This window comes from Meleagris gallopavo, chromosome 2, assembly GCF_905368555.1.
Source record: "Meleagris gallopavo chromosome 2, MGAL_WU_HG_1.1, whole genome shotgun sequence".
NCBI lineage: Eukaryota > Metazoa > Chordata > Aves > Galliformes > Phasianidae > Meleagris > Meleagris gallopavo.
Genome location: NC_139405.1, coordinates 28,161,154 through 28,179,219, shown reverse-complemented (window position 1 = coordinate 28,179,219; position 18,066 = coordinate 28,161,154). Strand labels below are relative to the sequence as shown.

The 18,066-nt window shown below is 37.9% G+C and overlaps 1 protein-coding gene across 7 annotated transcripts in view; it reads left to right on the top strand.

The window, feature by feature from the left end:
- Nucleotides 1-18,066, top strand: part of DAAM2 (dishevelled associated activator of morphogenesis 2) — a 206,805-nt gene that overhangs the window by 142,139 nt on the left and 46,600 nt on the right. For all 7 annotated transcript variants that reach the window (XM_085219419.1, XM_085219418.1, XM_085219420.1 and 4 more), the window contains 8 exons: nucleotides 5,625-5,958; nucleotides 10,739-10,849; nucleotides 11,842-11,945; nucleotides 12,584-12,650; nucleotides 13,811-13,928; nucleotides 15,452-15,590; nucleotides 16,993-17,051; nucleotides 17,458-17,642. In XM_085219419.1, the coding sequence (XP_085075545.1) occupies nucleotides 5,625-5,958; nucleotides 10,739-10,849; nucleotides 11,842-11,945; nucleotides 12,584-12,650; nucleotides 13,811-13,928; nucleotides 15,452-15,590; nucleotides 16,993-17,051; nucleotides 17,458-17,642 (1,117 nt within the window). The remainder of the gene's footprint in view (nucleotides 1-5,624; nucleotides 5,959-10,738; nucleotides 10,850-11,841; nucleotides 11,946-12,583; nucleotides 12,651-13,810; nucleotides 13,929-15,451; nucleotides 15,591-16,992; nucleotides 17,052-17,457; nucleotides 17,643-18,066) is intronic.

The window sequence follows — 18,066 nt, the reverse complement described above, 5'->3', positions numbered from 1 at the left end:
TAAATACAGTATGCTGAAGTCATGGTTTCAGAGAGTTTCACTAATGCAGTCACACAGGGATTGGGAATTAAAAATAAATAAATAAATAAACAGACCAAATAAATAATAATAATAATAATTAAAAAATGTATATCTCAAGAGAATTTGCACTGCAGTTAAGCTGAGTTGAGCCTGCTTCTGCATTGTACATAAATAGATGTAAAGGAAACAGAGAGTTCTAGGATTTTAAAGTGCTGAAACATCTCCTTTCTGTAGCCAGCAAGCAAATATAGAGAGGCCTTCAGACCTTATGGTCTCTCCCTTTCATGTGTGAATGTCAAGATAGTGAGTGGAAGACAAAAGGTAGAATGAAGTCCTCAGCACAGAGAAGCTTTTTCTGAGATTCATTTGCAGTCAGACTTCTTGTGTTGTGACCCAGAACTGTTTGTGGTGGCAGGTTCATAGCTGGAGGTCTATTAGAGAGAACCTGTACTGAGAACAGGCACATGGGGACAAGTGTCCGTTTGCTTCTCTCTGTCACTGTCCTAAAGCAGAACACGGTAAAATGTAGCTCAACTTTATGTTATAATGGACACTGAGACAACTGCCAAATGCCCAGTTTTCACAGAGATTTTAACCACAAGTCTGTGCTGTTCAGACATGACATAGCAACTCTATCACACTAATATGGAGCTGGTGTGATGCTTCCTCTGTTAAAGTAATAGTTTTTTCATATCACTGAACATCTCTGAGTAGCTAGGTATCTCTGTTACATTCAGCCAAAACACTTTGCTAGCCACCGCTGGTTGTTTTACTCCATATTTTGAATAGGATATCCCAGCCTCCTTCCTGAGAGGAAGGCGAAAGAGAAGAGAAAATTGTGTTTTGCCCAAAACCTTGCAAGGTTTTCCAGACCAGACCTATAGTGATTCTACTGGGTCCCCTTGACAACAGGCTGTTGCCTCATCTGTTTATAATAACCTTAACAAGCTTCAGTACAAGCATCTATGAGCTACCCTATAAAGTGTTCTCTTCTAAATCACTGGCGATGGTTATAGGGCTTTTTTTTTTTTTTAAAGTACTTAAGCCAAGCCAAATTTTAAGTTAAGTCCTATGTCTCAACTAATTTCCAGCAACTCAATTCGTTAGCTGCCAAATGGGCTGCATGCCAATGACTGATCAACAAGCCAATTTCTTCTTGATGGAAAGGTTGCAGTAGAGAGGCCCTCAGCTCCATCAGATCCCTCTCATACACAGTACTGTACCCAAGCCTTCAAAATACTAGTCTTTTTGGTTGAATTTGGACATCAAATCCTATTTTCCTTGCCACTTATATTCACCAGACCTCTGATGAAAATAGATACCAAAATTCACACAGAATAGACTGTCTGGAATCCGTTTGTGACAGTAGGGTACAAAGGGGCTCTGATAGCTTACCAAAAGACTCCTCTGCTTGAATTCTCCAATCTAGGCCAAAAGAAGAAAAATGCATATGTTTGACTGTTTCATTTTACTGTAGAACTGTGCATCTTGTGGTAGAAAATGCAAAGTAATGGCATTAATCTGTGCCTCTATTCCAACGCACAAATTCTAATACCAACAAACTCCAAAGCAGACCTTCCCAAACTCAAGTTCCTTTCCTCTTAAGAGAAAAGGTGCTAGAAGTGCTCCTGGGAGGCTAGTTGGCCCAGTCTAAGCAGATGCATTTTGTTTTGGTATTTTGGAGCTGCCCTGAGTTTATAAAACCAGGTTATATCCCAGAACAGAGGAACTGCCTTAGAGAGCAAAACCCCCACATCTGCATCTAGTAAGGAAACAGATTTTCCTTTGGGTTTGTGAGAGCTTGTGACTATAAACAAGTGTGATGACAAACTATTGGACAGAAGCAGAGAGAAGAGCTTTGTTTTTTCTTTTTAATACCCGAAGATGGAGGTTCAGAAATGCAAAGAAGGTAAAACTTAAAAGTCTGGAAAAAAAAGTCTGATCCACAGAGGAATATTTCCTTTACTCTAAGTCATAAGCAGTAACTCCCTTTGCTGTCTACTTTTCTCCTTCTATTCAACTCAGACTTACCCCTTGTTATTTTAGTTTGATTGAGCCATATTGCATTCCAGTTCATACTGAAGATGATCATTTATGTTTCTAGGAAGCAAAATCCATTTTGATGAATTTCTCAGCAATCCAGTAGTTGTCAGGATTATGTCTGTCCCCTGATTATTTAGGGAAGTGCAGCCTTGGCAGATAGCAGGGTGGGAACATCCTGCCCTCTGCACACCCACAGCATATGATCTTTCTGTGTTTCCTGTGCTGGATTGAGTCTCACAGGGAAGATGTTCCCCACAGCACTTGGAATCCATCAGTGGGTCATTACCTCCTAGACCTCATCTGTATTTGGATGAAAAGTTTGTTATTTGAGCTAGCTAACACGTTCTGATCAACACTCTCTAAAACTTGAAAGGCTAAAAGGTGCTGTGCCTTTTTAATGTGTGCTAAATTGGTCAAGTGAGAGTCTGAGGTGAGGTGAGGCTTTAATATGCTTGTTTAGCACCTATTAAAGCACACCCTACTTTATTTACACTTGAGTTTTTGAGTGTGTTAGCCAGAATGCGTTGGCTAACATGCTTAACTTTACACCTTTCAGTCTAGAACAAAACGTTCCTTTGCAGCATACAGGGCATATAGGATGGCTTAGTCATACATGTGTATGTTTTGAGGAAGAAGACAGTTTGTATGTGTGAGTTGAGTTTTCCTCTGTACGTGCGTGTGTGAGCCCAAACATCTGTGCGTGCAGGCATACAGATACACAAATACCAAATAGTTGAGGATTATGGATCTCAGCCTGCCAGCTGAACTCCCACTTCTTTTTCTCTCCTGTACAGACCCACATAGCTCCCCACTCTCACTGAGCAAATCCTAATTCCAAGAGTGTCTGTTTGCCCAGAAACTGCTGTCACCATTTCTTCCTTTATCTCCCTCTTGCATGATTTCTGTCCTTTCCGGAGAACAGAGGACTAAGTGTTTTGGGAAAGGAAGGTGAAAATCATCATTTGATTACTGTTTCTGATGTCAGCTGAAATGGGAAGGTACTTGGTTGTGCTTCCTATTGGGTAATGCAGCTCACTGTGTGCTCTCTAAACTAGGAAGAGTACAGGAAAATGCCGACATTGTTTTTAATTATGTCATTAATCAAAGTGTATGACATATACCACTTCCTTGCATCTTTCTGTCTTTGGAATGACCTCATCCAAGAAGTCATAGAAAAATTGCTCTGCCAGTGAATTCAGTAAGGGATTGTATTTAATTGGGAAGTGTGATTTTTGTGCATTTCACAATTTTTTCACAGTCAAAACGGAGGCCAAAATACATGAAAGTTTCTAATGTCTTGTATGTCTTGTCATAAGAGCAGGCGTTTCATCTGAATGTTGACTTTAGAGACCATTTGTTCAGCTGCTTCTTAAGAATGTTTTCTTTTTTGGGAGTTGGACTAGATGACTTTTGAAAGTCCTTTCCAACTCAAGTGATTCTGTGATTCTATGTCTTTGGAAAGGTATTCATCCTGAGTCTTCTCTCAGCCATGAAACTGAGAAGAAAAGCAAAATGCCTGGTTTTTGGTTGTTTTTTTTTTTTTGTGTGTGTGTGTGTGTGTGTGTGTGTGTGTGTGTGTGTATGTGTGTATGTGTTTTTGAGTGTTTCATGTGTATGGTGAATTCATAGAACTGACCTTTAGAGATGAGGAGGAGCAAAGCAAATTTCAACTGGTCCTCCCATCACTTAGGCAAAGATCTACTCAACTTTTCAAGCCCAACGTTAGAGAAGTGCAGTAAAGTCATTGGCTTCACATTGTTTGGTAACAAATTGAGTTTGTGCTTATTTTGGTTCCCATTATATCCTTAGCATCTATTTTAGCCATGAATGTGCTTTGCATGCTAGCAGCATTACAGAAACTGAACTGTTGATCTTTCTATAACCACTTAAGAAACAAACTTTAATGACTTAATAAACTCCAAGTGCACAATGTCTGATCCCACCATGTAGCCTGGAGGCATAGGAGCTTTTGCTTCTATGATTTGTTAGGGTAGTCAGGAGGATGCATCCAAAAAATGTGCAGTCAGACCTGTGTGAAACTTTGCAGGCTATCTTACAGGCATTCAGATTTCAGGTAAATTTTGTTTTTACTGTTCATGTGTTCCTGTGTGTTCTTGCTCTTACTCTGATATTCACTTTGAAATTCAGTTTTGAACAAAATCCAAACCTCAGACTGAAGCTTTGCTGAAAGCACCAGTCCTTGCCATGTTTCTGGTTTGCAGGCCTGAATAAGCTGAAAGTTGGCAAATCCATCAGCAGAATGAGCATAACTCTCATGTAGTTCTTATATGGTTTGGGGTGTATCCACCAGTGCACTGTGTGTGTAAATTTCATTTTATCCAAGAAATAAGTAAGTATCCCTCAGCTTTGTATTGTTGTTGCAGAAACATTAACAGAGATCACTGAAATGCTGGAAGTCTTTCAGTATAGTGCTTCCATACCTGATGGATATTAGAAAAAGCATCTTATAAGTAGATCAGAGAAGGGTAGTACATTAGGAAGTATTCAGCAGGGAAAAGGAGGGGTTGGGTAAAAGCTCTGAGCTTCAGACATAAAGTATTCTTAATTTCTTACACGGATTACAGTTGTTGACAACTTTTCATGTGTTTGAGGTCCACATGACCACCATGGGGTGGTTGTGGAATTACTATTGTTGGTGTACCTTTTGGTGGACTGAAAATACAAGTTTAATTCATGTGGTTCTGTGCTCAGGCGTTCTGAAAAAGTACATCTACATTAATGACCTTCTAGAAGAAGCAGAGGTAAACAAATTAGTCTAGAGGAATGATTTGCAGCCTGTTTCACATCTTTGCATCCCTATTTTAAAGCACGCAAATTCTAAATGAAGCATTGCCAAAATGACCGGTTTGAATGGATTTATCTAACTCCATCAATTTCTGTAACTTGTTCTAGTAGACTATCTGAATGGACTAGTATTGTTTTTTGTTTGTTTGTTTATTTTGTAACCTTGGTTAATTCTTTAAGCTTATTCATGAAATTTTCCCTATATTTTTTCTATCTTCAATTTCCATGATCTTGGTCTTAATAAAGGTGACTTTAATGGTAGAATGTGGTAGAAACAACAGAATAGTCAGTATAAACCTGTTTCAGTGTAGGTATAGATTTTGATGTGTAATTTGGTAACTGAATAATTCTGTGTTTCTTCAATTTATGATGTTTTTACAGTGCATTTTGCTACAGCATATTGGCAGTGGTGCATTTTTAGTATACATCTTCAAAATAGAAGAATGCAGCCAAGGCCTCTTCAGAGGCTCTTACATGCCTCTTGCATGTAATGTGCTCCTATACATATATTGTGGGTTCAAGTGTGAACTCTTAACTCCCTAGTCATTACACTTGATAGTCACAGAAAAAGAGTGATAGAATCTTTTATTCCTCTTTTTTTTGTTTTTTTTTTTAAGATCACAGGATAATTTCCAGATATTTAAAGCTAGCCAGCTTTTGCATATGCTGGGATCACAGTGTTGAATATCTTTTGAATAAGCAAATTTTCTTTACCTTTAGTTTGGTTTTCTTCTTTTCCCTGCGTATTTTTTCAGGTTTGTGATGAGATTCATTGAGCTGGATGGTCTGAGCTGTTTGCTGAACTTCCTGAAAAGCATGGACTATGAGACCTCAGAAAGCCGTATACACACATCCGTTATAGGGTGTATCAAGGCACTGATGAACAACTCCCAGGGACGGGCTCATGTCCTGGCTCATCCTGAGAGTATCAACATAATCTCCCAAAGCTTACGGACTGAGAACATCAAGACCAAGATTGCTGTTTTGGAGATCCTAGGGGCTGTCTGCTTGGTACCAGATGGTCATAAGAAAGTCTTGCAAGCCATGCTTCACTACCAAGTCTATGCTGCAGAGAGAACAAGATTCCAGGTACGGGAAGGATGCTTTGACAGAAATAGCCGATATAATGCATCTATGCAAGGACTGATATTTATAGTGTGCATGTTGCAGTATAGCTAGGCTGAAGAAAGGCAGTGTTTCTCTTCAAATAGGTTATCATTATATTTTCTTTTTTTCCCAACACCTGATTGCTTGTCATTAATACTAATTTAAAATCTGTTGTGTATTACCTTAAAAAGGGGGGATTACTGAATTAAATGAAAGCTACTGATCTGTTCATTCTCTAACCTGATGACATTTCTGGAGTTCTAATCACTAATTATGTTGGAGGCTGTATGGTTTTGCTACTAGTCTTGTTTTGTAAGAGTGAGGAAGAGAAGTGCACTATTATTTGCTGGCAACTGTTTAAAACGTGACCTTTTAGATAACTTTCTGGTAACAGCTTTGGATTGGAACACTGTTTATTTCCAATTTGCACATGCTCAAGTGTGGTGAAATGATGAACAAATTATATGTTAAACATTGTACTGTAAAAAATTGCATGTTTAGTTGAATGTTAAGCTGTTGTTGCTCACTGTTCTAAGCACAACTCTTACTACTTGGTAGAGCTAGCCAAGAATAATAAGAATCATCAACTAGCAATTAGTAGAGAAGGAAAGTTGAGACTTCAGATGCAGTTCTAACTGCACTTGCATTGGCTGTATATTGCTATAACTCTTCCTATTTCAGTAAGGAACTTGTAGTTTTATACTTGTGCATCTAAAGTCAAAATCCATATTACAGAGAAAATTCAGTGTGATATAAGCAGTCGTAATCCTAGTAAATTTAATTAAATTTCACTAGACCACAACAGCTGAAGATCACTGTTCTAAAACTGTGATGCTGTAATGTTTTGGAAAGGTTGTCCTTGTTTTTGGCAAGGGTTAGCTTTTTAGGTTGTGTTTTTTTTTTTTTTTTTTTTTTTTGTCTTTTTTGTTTTTTTTTCTGTTGTTTTTTTCTTTTTTTTTAAACGAAGCTAATGGAGGTAAGTAGCCCTTCATAATCATGGAAGTTCTCCCTCAACAAAGTTTTACATTTGGCTATGAGAGGAATCTCTGATGTACTTGTTGCCTCTTTCTAAACTGCCAGCATGCCATCTGTGTGTCTGACTGCAATTTTCAATTCAGTCCTTAGCTTTCAGCAGGAGTCATGTTACAGATACTGGAAGTTCTCCAGAACTTACTTCCCTGTTGAGATATTGGTCTTCCCTCAAATGAAAGCCTTTGAGAACTATGACTTCACCCTGTATCTCCACTATTCAATGTGTTCATAGGGTTGTCACAATCAGGTTTTTCTTGGCACTTGCAAAAAGTTTCTATGATCTGTTTATTTACTTCATGTTGTGGTTATTCCTATTTTGTTACATTTGTCATAGCTTCTTGTCTGAGATGATCCCTTTGCCTTCTTTAGTTTTTTACCCTCCTTTTATGTTGCCCATCTGCCTGAAGTAACTCTTCCTTTAATTCCGTCTTTACTCAAATGCCACAATAATAGAAAGGCATTCCTTAAATCTCCTTCCTGAGGCAATTTGGAGAAGTTCTGCCTTTGCTTTATCCAATTTTCATTTGAATGTGCTTATTTGCCTACAAAACCTACTCTGCTCCTTAAAGAAGAGAGATGAAAGAAAAATTTGGAAACTGAAACAATAAACCCTCAAAGTAGAAAGAGCAGACTTAGTAGGATGCACTCTTGGTGTCCTCACTGTTCTTCTTTTCCATCTTATGCCTTCAAAATTGTCACTAGCTCACTGTTTGACCATGAAAGTGTTGCTGCATCTTTAGTTTCTTAGGTGCTTTCTTCTGAAGGTGATGATCTCTAAAATGCTGTGGAAACTGAGGATAAAGGGTCTGACTTCAGTATTGTTAATGTCTGCATTATGCCGCGTAAAATAAAATAGGTCAGTTGGAGGGGACTTTGAAAGATCATATAGTCCAAACTGACTGATTTTCAATCTGAAAGGACCACAATGTTGCTCTTCCCTAATTGGTTACATTTCAAAATTATTGCTTTGCTGTTTTCCCTCATGTATCTTGTGAAATGAATGCATGGTGTTATGATGTTGTATAATATGTACTTTTTAACATGCAGGGTTTTGAGCCAAACCAGTGTTGCAAAATTATAGTGCTGTAGTGACCCAGAAAGATATTTTAGGATATACTTGTACCCTTCCAGCCCAGTGTGCTGTCTGAATACCCATTCAGTTAGAGTACATTAGATATTTGATGCATACTGAAAGGAGCTGACTTCATTTGCTGGAGAAGATATTAACTGTGTTACTTTGGACAGAACACTCTGTTTTCCTCCATAATACTGCTAGAAATTGTAAAGCTGAAGGTGAAGAAATAAAGCTTGATATTGTCAGTCAAAAAGGTGGAGATTAAAAACATTCCTTCCATAGCCCCATTGCCTGGTTTGTATTAAGCAATGTCAGTACAGAGCATGATCTGCAGAGAGAAATTTGATTGATTCAGAATTGTAGTAAAGGAGCTAAAAAGGAACACATGAAAGTCCTGTATTCCTATTTGATTTGCTTCTGCCCCTCAGGGCTCATCCAAAGCCTTTTGAGGTTTTCTGCAGATTGAATGAATCCTTACTGAATGTCAGTGATGAGGAATAATGAGATTAAGCGAGGAAAGTTTTGCTTAAATAGTAGGAAAAACCTTTACAACCATAAGATCAATTAGTTCACAGAACTGGCTGCCAAGAGGTGTGGTGAAGGAAATGTTCACAAGTGAAGACTTGAACCTCAACCATTTGCAAAGGTTAGGGATATTGGAATTCAGCCATGCGTGGGCGCGGAATCTGATCTTCAGAAATTGCCTGACCTTACAGTGTTTCTTTCTAGAGCTGAGCAACAGTGTGCATATTGCAACCTATAGTCACTATGATGACAATGTTAAAAATAATGTTAGAGATAGAGTTGAGAATTTGCACTATCAGATAGTGTTATTGTGCTTACTAGATCTGTTGTAGTTTTCATGGAAATAAATAAGAGACATTACTTGCGGAGCAACCTATGTATTTGGCCTTAATACAACTACTAAAAAGTCATGAACATGGTGTGGAAGTTCAAATGCCAGGAATTCACAATTGCCAACTGAGCAATTTAGAAGTTGCAGGAAAAGGAATTTATGAAATCCAGTGAACTTGGGAGAGAAGTTAAACATTCTGTGCTCAGATATAAGAACAGCTGTCAGTAGTGTATGATAGAGCAAAAATTTTTACAGAAAAACAAGCAAAGGTTTCACATGAAGCCAGGAACGTATTCTTTCCCCATGGGATGTCCTGGAAGATATTCCCTGTGCTTCTGAAGACATATTTCCATGATGATGTCCATTTTCTACAGGAAACAAGATAGACCTATGAAACTGCTGACTAGCTTGGGAAAGATTTTGCTATGAATGAACACTTTCAGTAGTCAGGGACTGAAGACTAACTAAAGGAAAATGAACTTCTTTACTCAGCATCATAGCTTCAAAATTCTGTTTAGATGAATCTGCTGAGTTGAACTCTAAAATGTTATTTTTATCCTCTTTCTCTTTTTGTGGCCAAACTTCCTGGGAAAAGTATTCCATTTTTCTAGTGCATCACCAAAACAAACACGAGTGAGGGTTTTTATTATTAATACTGGAATGAGATCCATACAATTAAACTGACAGAACTCAAGTGGAATTTATTACTCTTCCGGTAAAGAAAATAATTCTTAGAATAATGAACTGATCAGAGAAGATCCTGAAGAGCAGATTTGCAGATATCAGCACAAATCCATAAGCAGAGTTGCTTTGTGGCTAATCAGTTCTTACACATAACCTCTTCAGTAAATATTCGTTGGAATTAATCTGAAATAGACTGCATATGGCAGAGGTTAACAAGTTATTTATCTTTTCCCCCTCTCTTTCTGTCTTGCCATGTTAATGAGATTATGATGGTGTATCTACATGTATGCAGAGATTACGTCAAGAGCATTTCTGTAGGAGGTACCCCCGAGTGCTGAATACCCTTGCTATTTCATTGACAGGGAGATGTAACAGAGAAAACTGGAGTTCAACTGCACTTCCATTTGAATTCTGTAACTTACCCTTAAGTTGTAATAAGTTTGGACTTGAGGATATTCCTGTTATTTGCAAATCCTTAAAAGGACGTTGCCAAGAGGCCAATAATTGACTATTTCATGTGAAATGGTTGTAAGTGAAGGAACAAGGAGAAATCTTCTCAGAAATCTTCCAATAGAGAAATAAATGCAAATCTTCCTATAGAGAAATAAAAGACACTTTTCTTTAGAATTTTCTCCCTGTGCCTACACAAGTGCAATCTATTCTGCTGAAATCCAAGAAAATAGTGAAAGTTACTTGAGTGCTGTGAGTAAAGAGAATGAATCTGTTGATGTTATCCTTTATGTATAAACTTCTGTATGAAGTTAACTAATATGAGGGAGGACACAATTCTGCTGTTTTCTTAGATCATGTTGGCAGGAACTGTAAAGGCATCTGCTTTTTCTCCAATAGCTTGTTAAAAAAAAAAACAACAACAAAAAAAAACACCTTTGTTTTTAATTAGGATCTCATGAGCATTTTATTCCCATCTCTATTCTTCATTTGTTATTGTGACATGGCTGGCCAAGACTGCTAACAACCATCGCTGAATAAAGCTGTATCTTTAAGCAAGTATATAGTAAATTAGAAGATGACTGTTCACAGAACCATGAGCAGTAAGCAAAATAGTCTAAGAAATAAGTCTATATCCTCTAACCTAGCCTGTTGTTCTGTTTTAGACATTGTTGAATGAGCTAGACCGAAGCATGGGACGATATCGAGATGAAGTAAATCTCAAAACAGCTATCATGTCCTTTATCAATGCTGTTTTGAATGCTGGTGCTGGTGAGGTAAGTCACTGTCCTAGAAATTCCATCTCAAATGTCATGCTTGAATTCATTTACTGTGGAAGTGGCTAGTAGTCACACATATTGTGTGAATGGATGTACTTTGTGGAAAATAACACTGAATTGTCAAGTTCATTATTACTCTTGTCTTCCATATTATTTAATTCCCAGCCTCTTATAATTCTTCTAAGATAGCTGACTACTTGCTCTGAAATGATTGCGGCATTTTTATTTTTATAAGAACTGCAAAGCATTTATCTCCGTGATAATTGGCCTTTCAGAAAACATCTTGGTTTACCTGCAGAAATATTTTAAAATGTTAACATGTTTTTGACTTAAAACAAAACCCCGAACCTATTAATTTAAAAAAAGTCAAAGAGAAGTTCAGTAAAGTCTGTTGGTTTTCATTCACGATAAATGCTTTCTCTTGAATACGGGATAGTTTAAACTGATTTTGATTCACTAAAACTGAAGCATCACTAAAAGTTTGGCTTTTCTTTTTTTTTTCTGGCTAAACCACAGTAGGCAACAAGCTTGTAAGAGCTCTGTCTGGCAGAGCGCTCTATCTGCAGCCGCCTTTTAAAATCCTCTGTAAGGGTGTGAAGTTTACCAGAGTTTCTGGTGATTTTATGACAAATATATATAAAACTATGAGAAAGAACTGTAGTTCTGTTCATCTTTAAGCAGGAGATAGGATTCTAATTGACTAGCACGTTAAGTACCCATACCTTTTGTTCTTTGTGAAACGTGAAGTGTGCTATTCTGACTAGACTTGCGGAACTCATTGTAGATACAGGAGAACAGTATTCTTAAGAAAAACAGAGGCAAAGACATTCATTTTTTACTTAATTTACTGGAATCCTGTAATCATCCTGTGAATTCGATGTCAGGAAAGAGGATATTAGAAAGGGAAAAATTTAAGATATAAGTGAATCATTTTAAATGTGATTAAACGGTTCTGGAACTTAGTAAATCCTTTTTCTTCTCTTTATAAGGACAATTTAGAGTTCCGATTACACCTACGATATGAGTTTCTAATGCTGGGAATTCAACCTGTTATTGACAAGCTAAGAGAGCATGAGAATGCAACACTTGACAGGTAAGAAATGTTTTCTGAGAACAGTCACTGATCACAGAAAGAGTTCTTAAAAGCTCTCCTCTTTTTGAGTTTCACATTCAAGCACCAAGCTGTTTCTGTCTATCCCTAAAACTGACTCCCTTTAAAAGACAAAAGGAATAATTGTCTTTAAAATTAAAACCAGCAGATGGAGTATAAAATGCACATACTAAATTAGCAGTGACTGTTACAAGGATTTCATGAATTGTTTTTCTTCTAAGCTGAGGATGACATTCAGAAAAAAAAATTGGAAAAGGCAAAAGGGGGAATTGGTAGCATCTTCATATTGCTTTGTTGTTGCATGAAAAATAACACTGAATGACACCTTCAAATTGCTTTGTTAGAAGTTTTATGGATAATAAATGTTTTTTTCCACTGCAACTCCACTTACCTCAACACGGTAACTTAGTACAAGGATTAAAGAGCATTTTTACCTCCTCTGATTATTCATTTTGGCCTATTATTGACCTGTGTCAGTTGTCTTGCATGTACATTCCAGTACTGCCATGTAAGAAAGCATGTCAATTTCCAAGCATTGCATTCTCTGTGGTGGCATGTTTTGTTGAAGTCTGAGTTATGCTATGACAGTTGGTAATTTTTGTTTTTCTGTTTTCTCTTAGGCACTTAGATTTCTTTGAAATGGTCAGAAATGAAGATGACTTGGAACTTGCAAAGCGATTTGACCTGGTAAGATTTTCTGTGAAGTACTTGAACTTGCCGAAGTTGAACATCCTCTTTGGATCCTTGATGCAACTTCCCTTTTATATCTCCTGAAAGCAGCAATTGGCTTTGATGCTGAGACTGGCTAGTCCTCTTTTTTTCACTGTTTTTCATTTAGCGTATGGGGTCTCTGGTGAAACAAAAATAATAATCACAGACAGGCATTCTGAAAATTGTCTCTGACAAAGATTTCTTTTTTTATGTTTTGCTGAATGTTCGGGAGCAGAGGATGCTATCAACACTGTTCTCACGTTTGCAGTCCTGCAGTCCTGATGATCCAGATGATTCTATTTTCAGGCATCTCCTTTACAGGACTTTGAGTTTTTTACAGGACTTGGGCTCATCTCTGATACTTTTTCCAGTATATCACAGGAAACTCTCCTAATGACTGTCACACCAGAGGCTATGGAGAGGCGTCAATATTTTAAAATGGATGGAATTTAAAGATGAGCATAAAACAAGGAAAGTTTTCACAACTGCTAGCAACAGTAATGGGCTGCAGGGTCCAGAGCAGTTGTAGTTTCCTTTTTTTTTTCTTTTTTTTTTCTTTTCTATTTTTGGAATAGTTCCTACCAGATGCTGATACGGAGCAACTAGCATTTCCATGCCAGTTGTCTACTGTGATTCTGTGCAACTTCTTCCTCCGACCCAGACGTTTTCATAGTGTCATCAAAGTGTCATCAAATGGTTTCAAGATCAAATGGCTTTTAATATAATCCAACAACCAAAAATGGGCAGCAATATCTTTCTCGAGATCAGTGCCCAATTCAACCTGATTTTGGATGCTTCTTTGGATGAGATATCTTTTTTTTTTTTTTTAACTTTTTTTTTTACATTTTTGCTTATTACAGAACAGCTCTTGATCACACTGAGGCCTCCTAGCTTTCTAACCCCTTGCTTTGGAAAACTTTTTTGTTCTGGGGTAGATCAATGCCAATCTCAAAGACCTATGTACAAGCTCTTCACTGGGCTTATAGCTACATGTTACAAAAGACTCTGCAGAGGTCCAGTTGATGGAAACTTGCCTGTGTCTTGCCTGCTGGTCTTTGGTCTTTCACAGCTAGTTAAGCTTTTACTGTGCATGTTTTCAATTTGATTTATTATTTCACTACCTTCCCTAACTTCAGATCCACATTGATACAAAAAGTGCCTCTCAAATGTTTGAACTGATCAAGAAAAGACTGAAGCACACAGATGCCTATCCCTATTTGTTATCCATCCTTCAGCACTGCTTGCAGATGCCATGTGAGTACCTCACAGTTTTCCAGAGAAGGAGTGTTGAAGAAATGGGTGGAATTCTGGCATGAGCACAGTGTCGCAGATACCAGGACACACTGCTTGTGTCCTCCATTCAGAACTTGGCAGTGGCTTAGGGACTTGGTATATTGCACTGATTCCATTCAGCAGATTTTGTTGTAATACTTATAGCAGCAGCTTGACCTCTCTGCACTTGCAAATAAAATTAAGTAGCTGGAGACATTCCAGTTTGTCACTGACAGAGCTTATAATAACTTTAAATTAGAAACTTTTAAAAGGAGCTGTTGTGCTTTAGATCAGAGATTTCCCAGAAATAGATACGACTTTGCATGTTAACAAAATGCAGTGAGGAATTTTTCTGGTGAAACAATACAGTACAGAAAGCTGTTCTGTCACTGGGAAATTCCACAATAAGTCTTCAGGCTGCTGTCTTATGGCAAAATGTCAGTGGAGGGCTCCTGAGCTCAAAATGAAAAATAACATTGGCTTTTGTTTTAAAGAGAGATGATAGGAATCTACTTGTTAACTGAAATAAAGTAGTTCAGTCACATTTCCAGAGTGTAAGAGCTGAGCAAAGTTACAGCAAGATCACTAAAGAATTACCTGCCTTAATCCTGTTATGAGTCGGGGATTTGTTTTGGTTACTTTCAGCCATACTTGAGCAGTCAAACTGAGAAATCAACATGAAAGAGAGTTAATGTGCTTTTTCAGGACGTATTGTGGCATATTTTCAGGCACTGATTAGATGAAAGTACTGCCTTGCACAAATTCTAGCCATTGTTTGTAAGTGGTCTCTTTATTGTTACTGTTTAAGACAGTACTTGAGCTTTGTGTATTGATTTGGAATGTTTGGTGGCAGAAGAGTTAAATCCTTCTAGGATAGAACAAGATTGCAGTGGAGCAATTTGAAATAATATAAAGGTCTAGATTATGTAACCTAGGTAAATAAGGTGAACTTCGTATTGTTCTGGCAATATGGATGGCAACTAAATTTGACATCCAGAAGATCAATCCTTTTCGTTCAATTTATTTTCTTTCCACAAATTTCGACCACATTATATGAACTTTTCATGTCAGCTGAGTTTGACTGACTTTCAGATAAGAGTACGCAAATGGAACATCTGACTTTTTTTATAGTGCTTGATCATAGTGTTGCCTAGGTGCAAAATAAAATAAAATACCATCAAGCTGCATAAAATACTGAATAAGTGATAGAATCACTTCTGTAGGCATCTAAAGCACAAGATGGAGTTGTCTGTCAAGAGGATCACACAACCTGAAGATACAGGTCAGGCATAGTGTTGCAAATGCCTGTTATGATTTGTTCCAGTATGCTAAGTGTTTGCAACTAATCTGTCAGCAATAATTCAGCATTAGGTACTGTGTTCTGTAATTTACTACCTATGGGATTAACATGGTGACCAGAAGGGAAGAAATGCCCATCTGTCAGTAAACCTGTGCACTTTGGCATGAAAATGGAAGTTCTCATGTGTTGCTCATTTTTCATACAGATAAGAGGAATGGTGGAAATTTTCAGCAATGGCAGCTGTTGGACAGAATACTCCAACAAATTGTTCTTCAAGATGAACGAGGAGATGATCCAGATATAGCTCCACTGGAAAACTTCAATGTCAAAAATATAATTAAAATGTAAGTTGCATTAATAATGTTTGTTTCTGTTATGAAGCTGTAACTATATCTTAAGTATGCAGGTACTTAGGAAATAAAATATCTGAGGAGTTTCCTGTGCTAATTTACAGCTTTTTGTTGGCTTGGTAGTCTTATAACTAGTTCCCTTCCAATGACAACTCCACCAGATAGCATTTTCTAGCAAAATTTTTGGCTTCTAATTTCTGTTAAATATTAAGATAGCTAGAAGAGTAGAAAAAAATATCCTTGATTGTATAGTAAAACTTCCTCATTTTTCTTTTTTCTTTCAAGATGTTGATGAAGCTTTCACTGATATTCCCCCAAAATGTTGTCCCCTCTACTTGGATCTCATTCCTCATTAATGAGCACTTAGTTTAGAAAAATTGAAATAGTTGAAAGTGACACCCATCTAGCACATAAAGCTTTTTACCTCAGTAAAATGTCTGCATGTGCTCACCCACTGACTTGGCCAAGGGTTCTACCATTATTTTTTCCCATAGGATGCATCATTTGAGAAGTCTAGCTACATTAGCTGGCTCTCATCTCAACTTCCCTGTTCTCAGTCCTTTTTAAGCCAAACTTTTGGAGTCTCCATCCCATCCATCTGCCTCTGCAGGTAATTTGTGGCCCATTACCCTTCTGAAATATCCACTGGAAAGAGCACTCTTATAGAACATATGAAACCAAGTTCTCCTGTACTAAAAATCTCCCAGTCCCTCCTGTTATAGTCATGAGTCAAAATTTAAACTGATTTCTCGTCATGGAAAAATACACTGATGTTGATCTCTTTCTGTCTGTTTGGATATCAGACTCCTTTGTAGACCTTGTGCCTGATCTTCCGTTTCTGCTTCCATAGCTACTACTCATTTTGCATATCTAATCAACCCCCAGCATGCTCTGCATATTTTCTGTCAGTAGTAGGAAATAGCTGTGCCACTATGAGATATGAGCGCTGCCTTGTAACTGATAAATTACCCAACACATAAACATTCTCTGTCCTCTTAAGAAACAAAAAATATGGAACGAAAGTAAAAAAAAAATAATGGCAATGCAGTCTTGTGTTAAGGGTAGAATGATTTTAGTCGTGAGTTCTGCCTTTCAAAGTAAATACACTTGGCACCTTTAGGGCATTACCTGAAGACAAAAGAATGCCAGTATCTGTTCCCCAGGCATTCTTTATTTGTTGTGAGACTTTGAACTACAAGACACCTTTATAATATTAACTGTTGGCTGCAGTAATGATCAGGATCTGGAACCAAACTGACCACTAGTATGATCCTGATTAAACATAAATGTATAAATTTACCAGGTTGTCTTTTGCTGATCGCTATATGTAATGGCTGCTTGCCTTTCAAACTGGATAGCTCAGAACACATTTTTATGTTCTAATTTCATCTTTCAGGCTGGTGAATGAGAATGAAGTCAAGCAGTGGAGGGATCAGGCAGAGAAGTTTCGAAAAGGTAAGTGCATCCTCTGTGTTTGGGGAGGCAAGAGAGAAGACTGTGATCCTTTCACAGAGCAGTGGGCAGCTGAGATAGGCACAAGTGACTGTCTGGGTTATCTTTCACGGGCTAACCCTACTTTGTTCCTTCCAGTACATTTTGTCTCATGATGATTAGTATATATGCTTCATAGGATGGCTTCCCTCAATACTGACATGAAATGATTTTGCAATCTAAGTGAAATTTGGGCATTGCTGCATTGATCGCTGAAGTTTGGTGTCAGAATAGTCAGACTTTGTTTTCTTTTCTCCATATCACACATTTCCAGCTGAACTGACAGACTTACCAGCTTTATTTCAGAGTAAACTCCATCTCTTTGTTCCTGAGCTTTATTTCATCAACCTTGCTTGCCTGTTCTTCCTAGATCATGCTGAACTGATGAGCAAGCTAGAGAAGAAGGAGAGGGAATGTGAGACAAAGACCCAGGAGAAGGATGAAATGATGAAGACACTGAACAAAATGAAAGACAAGCTGCAGAAAGAATCCTTGGAGCTGCGCCAGGCCAGGGACCAGATGAATGACCTGGTAGCTCAACTTAATGAGTACTCGGTATGAGACTGGGACTCTTCCCATTCTGTTTAAAGCCTGCTAATTAGTGAATGATGAACAAAAGAACGTTGTGAGTGAAGCTCTTTCTGTGGTCTGTACAGAAAGAGTCTGTCTAGCCAGCTGCCCATCTTTCAATAGAGAACAGAATCCCTGAGCTGATGGCATAGACTGGATAATTCAGGAATGGGCTGCTCCATTCCTTCTCAGTCACCCTCTATGCCAAAGCTGGTGAGGCATGTGTGCTCTCTTCTAGGCACAAGTTTTAGTGCTGAGGTGGCCCTGATCATTATTTTGATAGAATAGAAACAAATCTGCCCAATCTGAAAGTAATTTTAGTAAGAAAGAGGTTTCCCATTGTGCTTCAGGAGCATTTACGCTTCCTTGGACTTTTGCAGGTCCAAGTGACAGGAAGAGCTACCTAGTG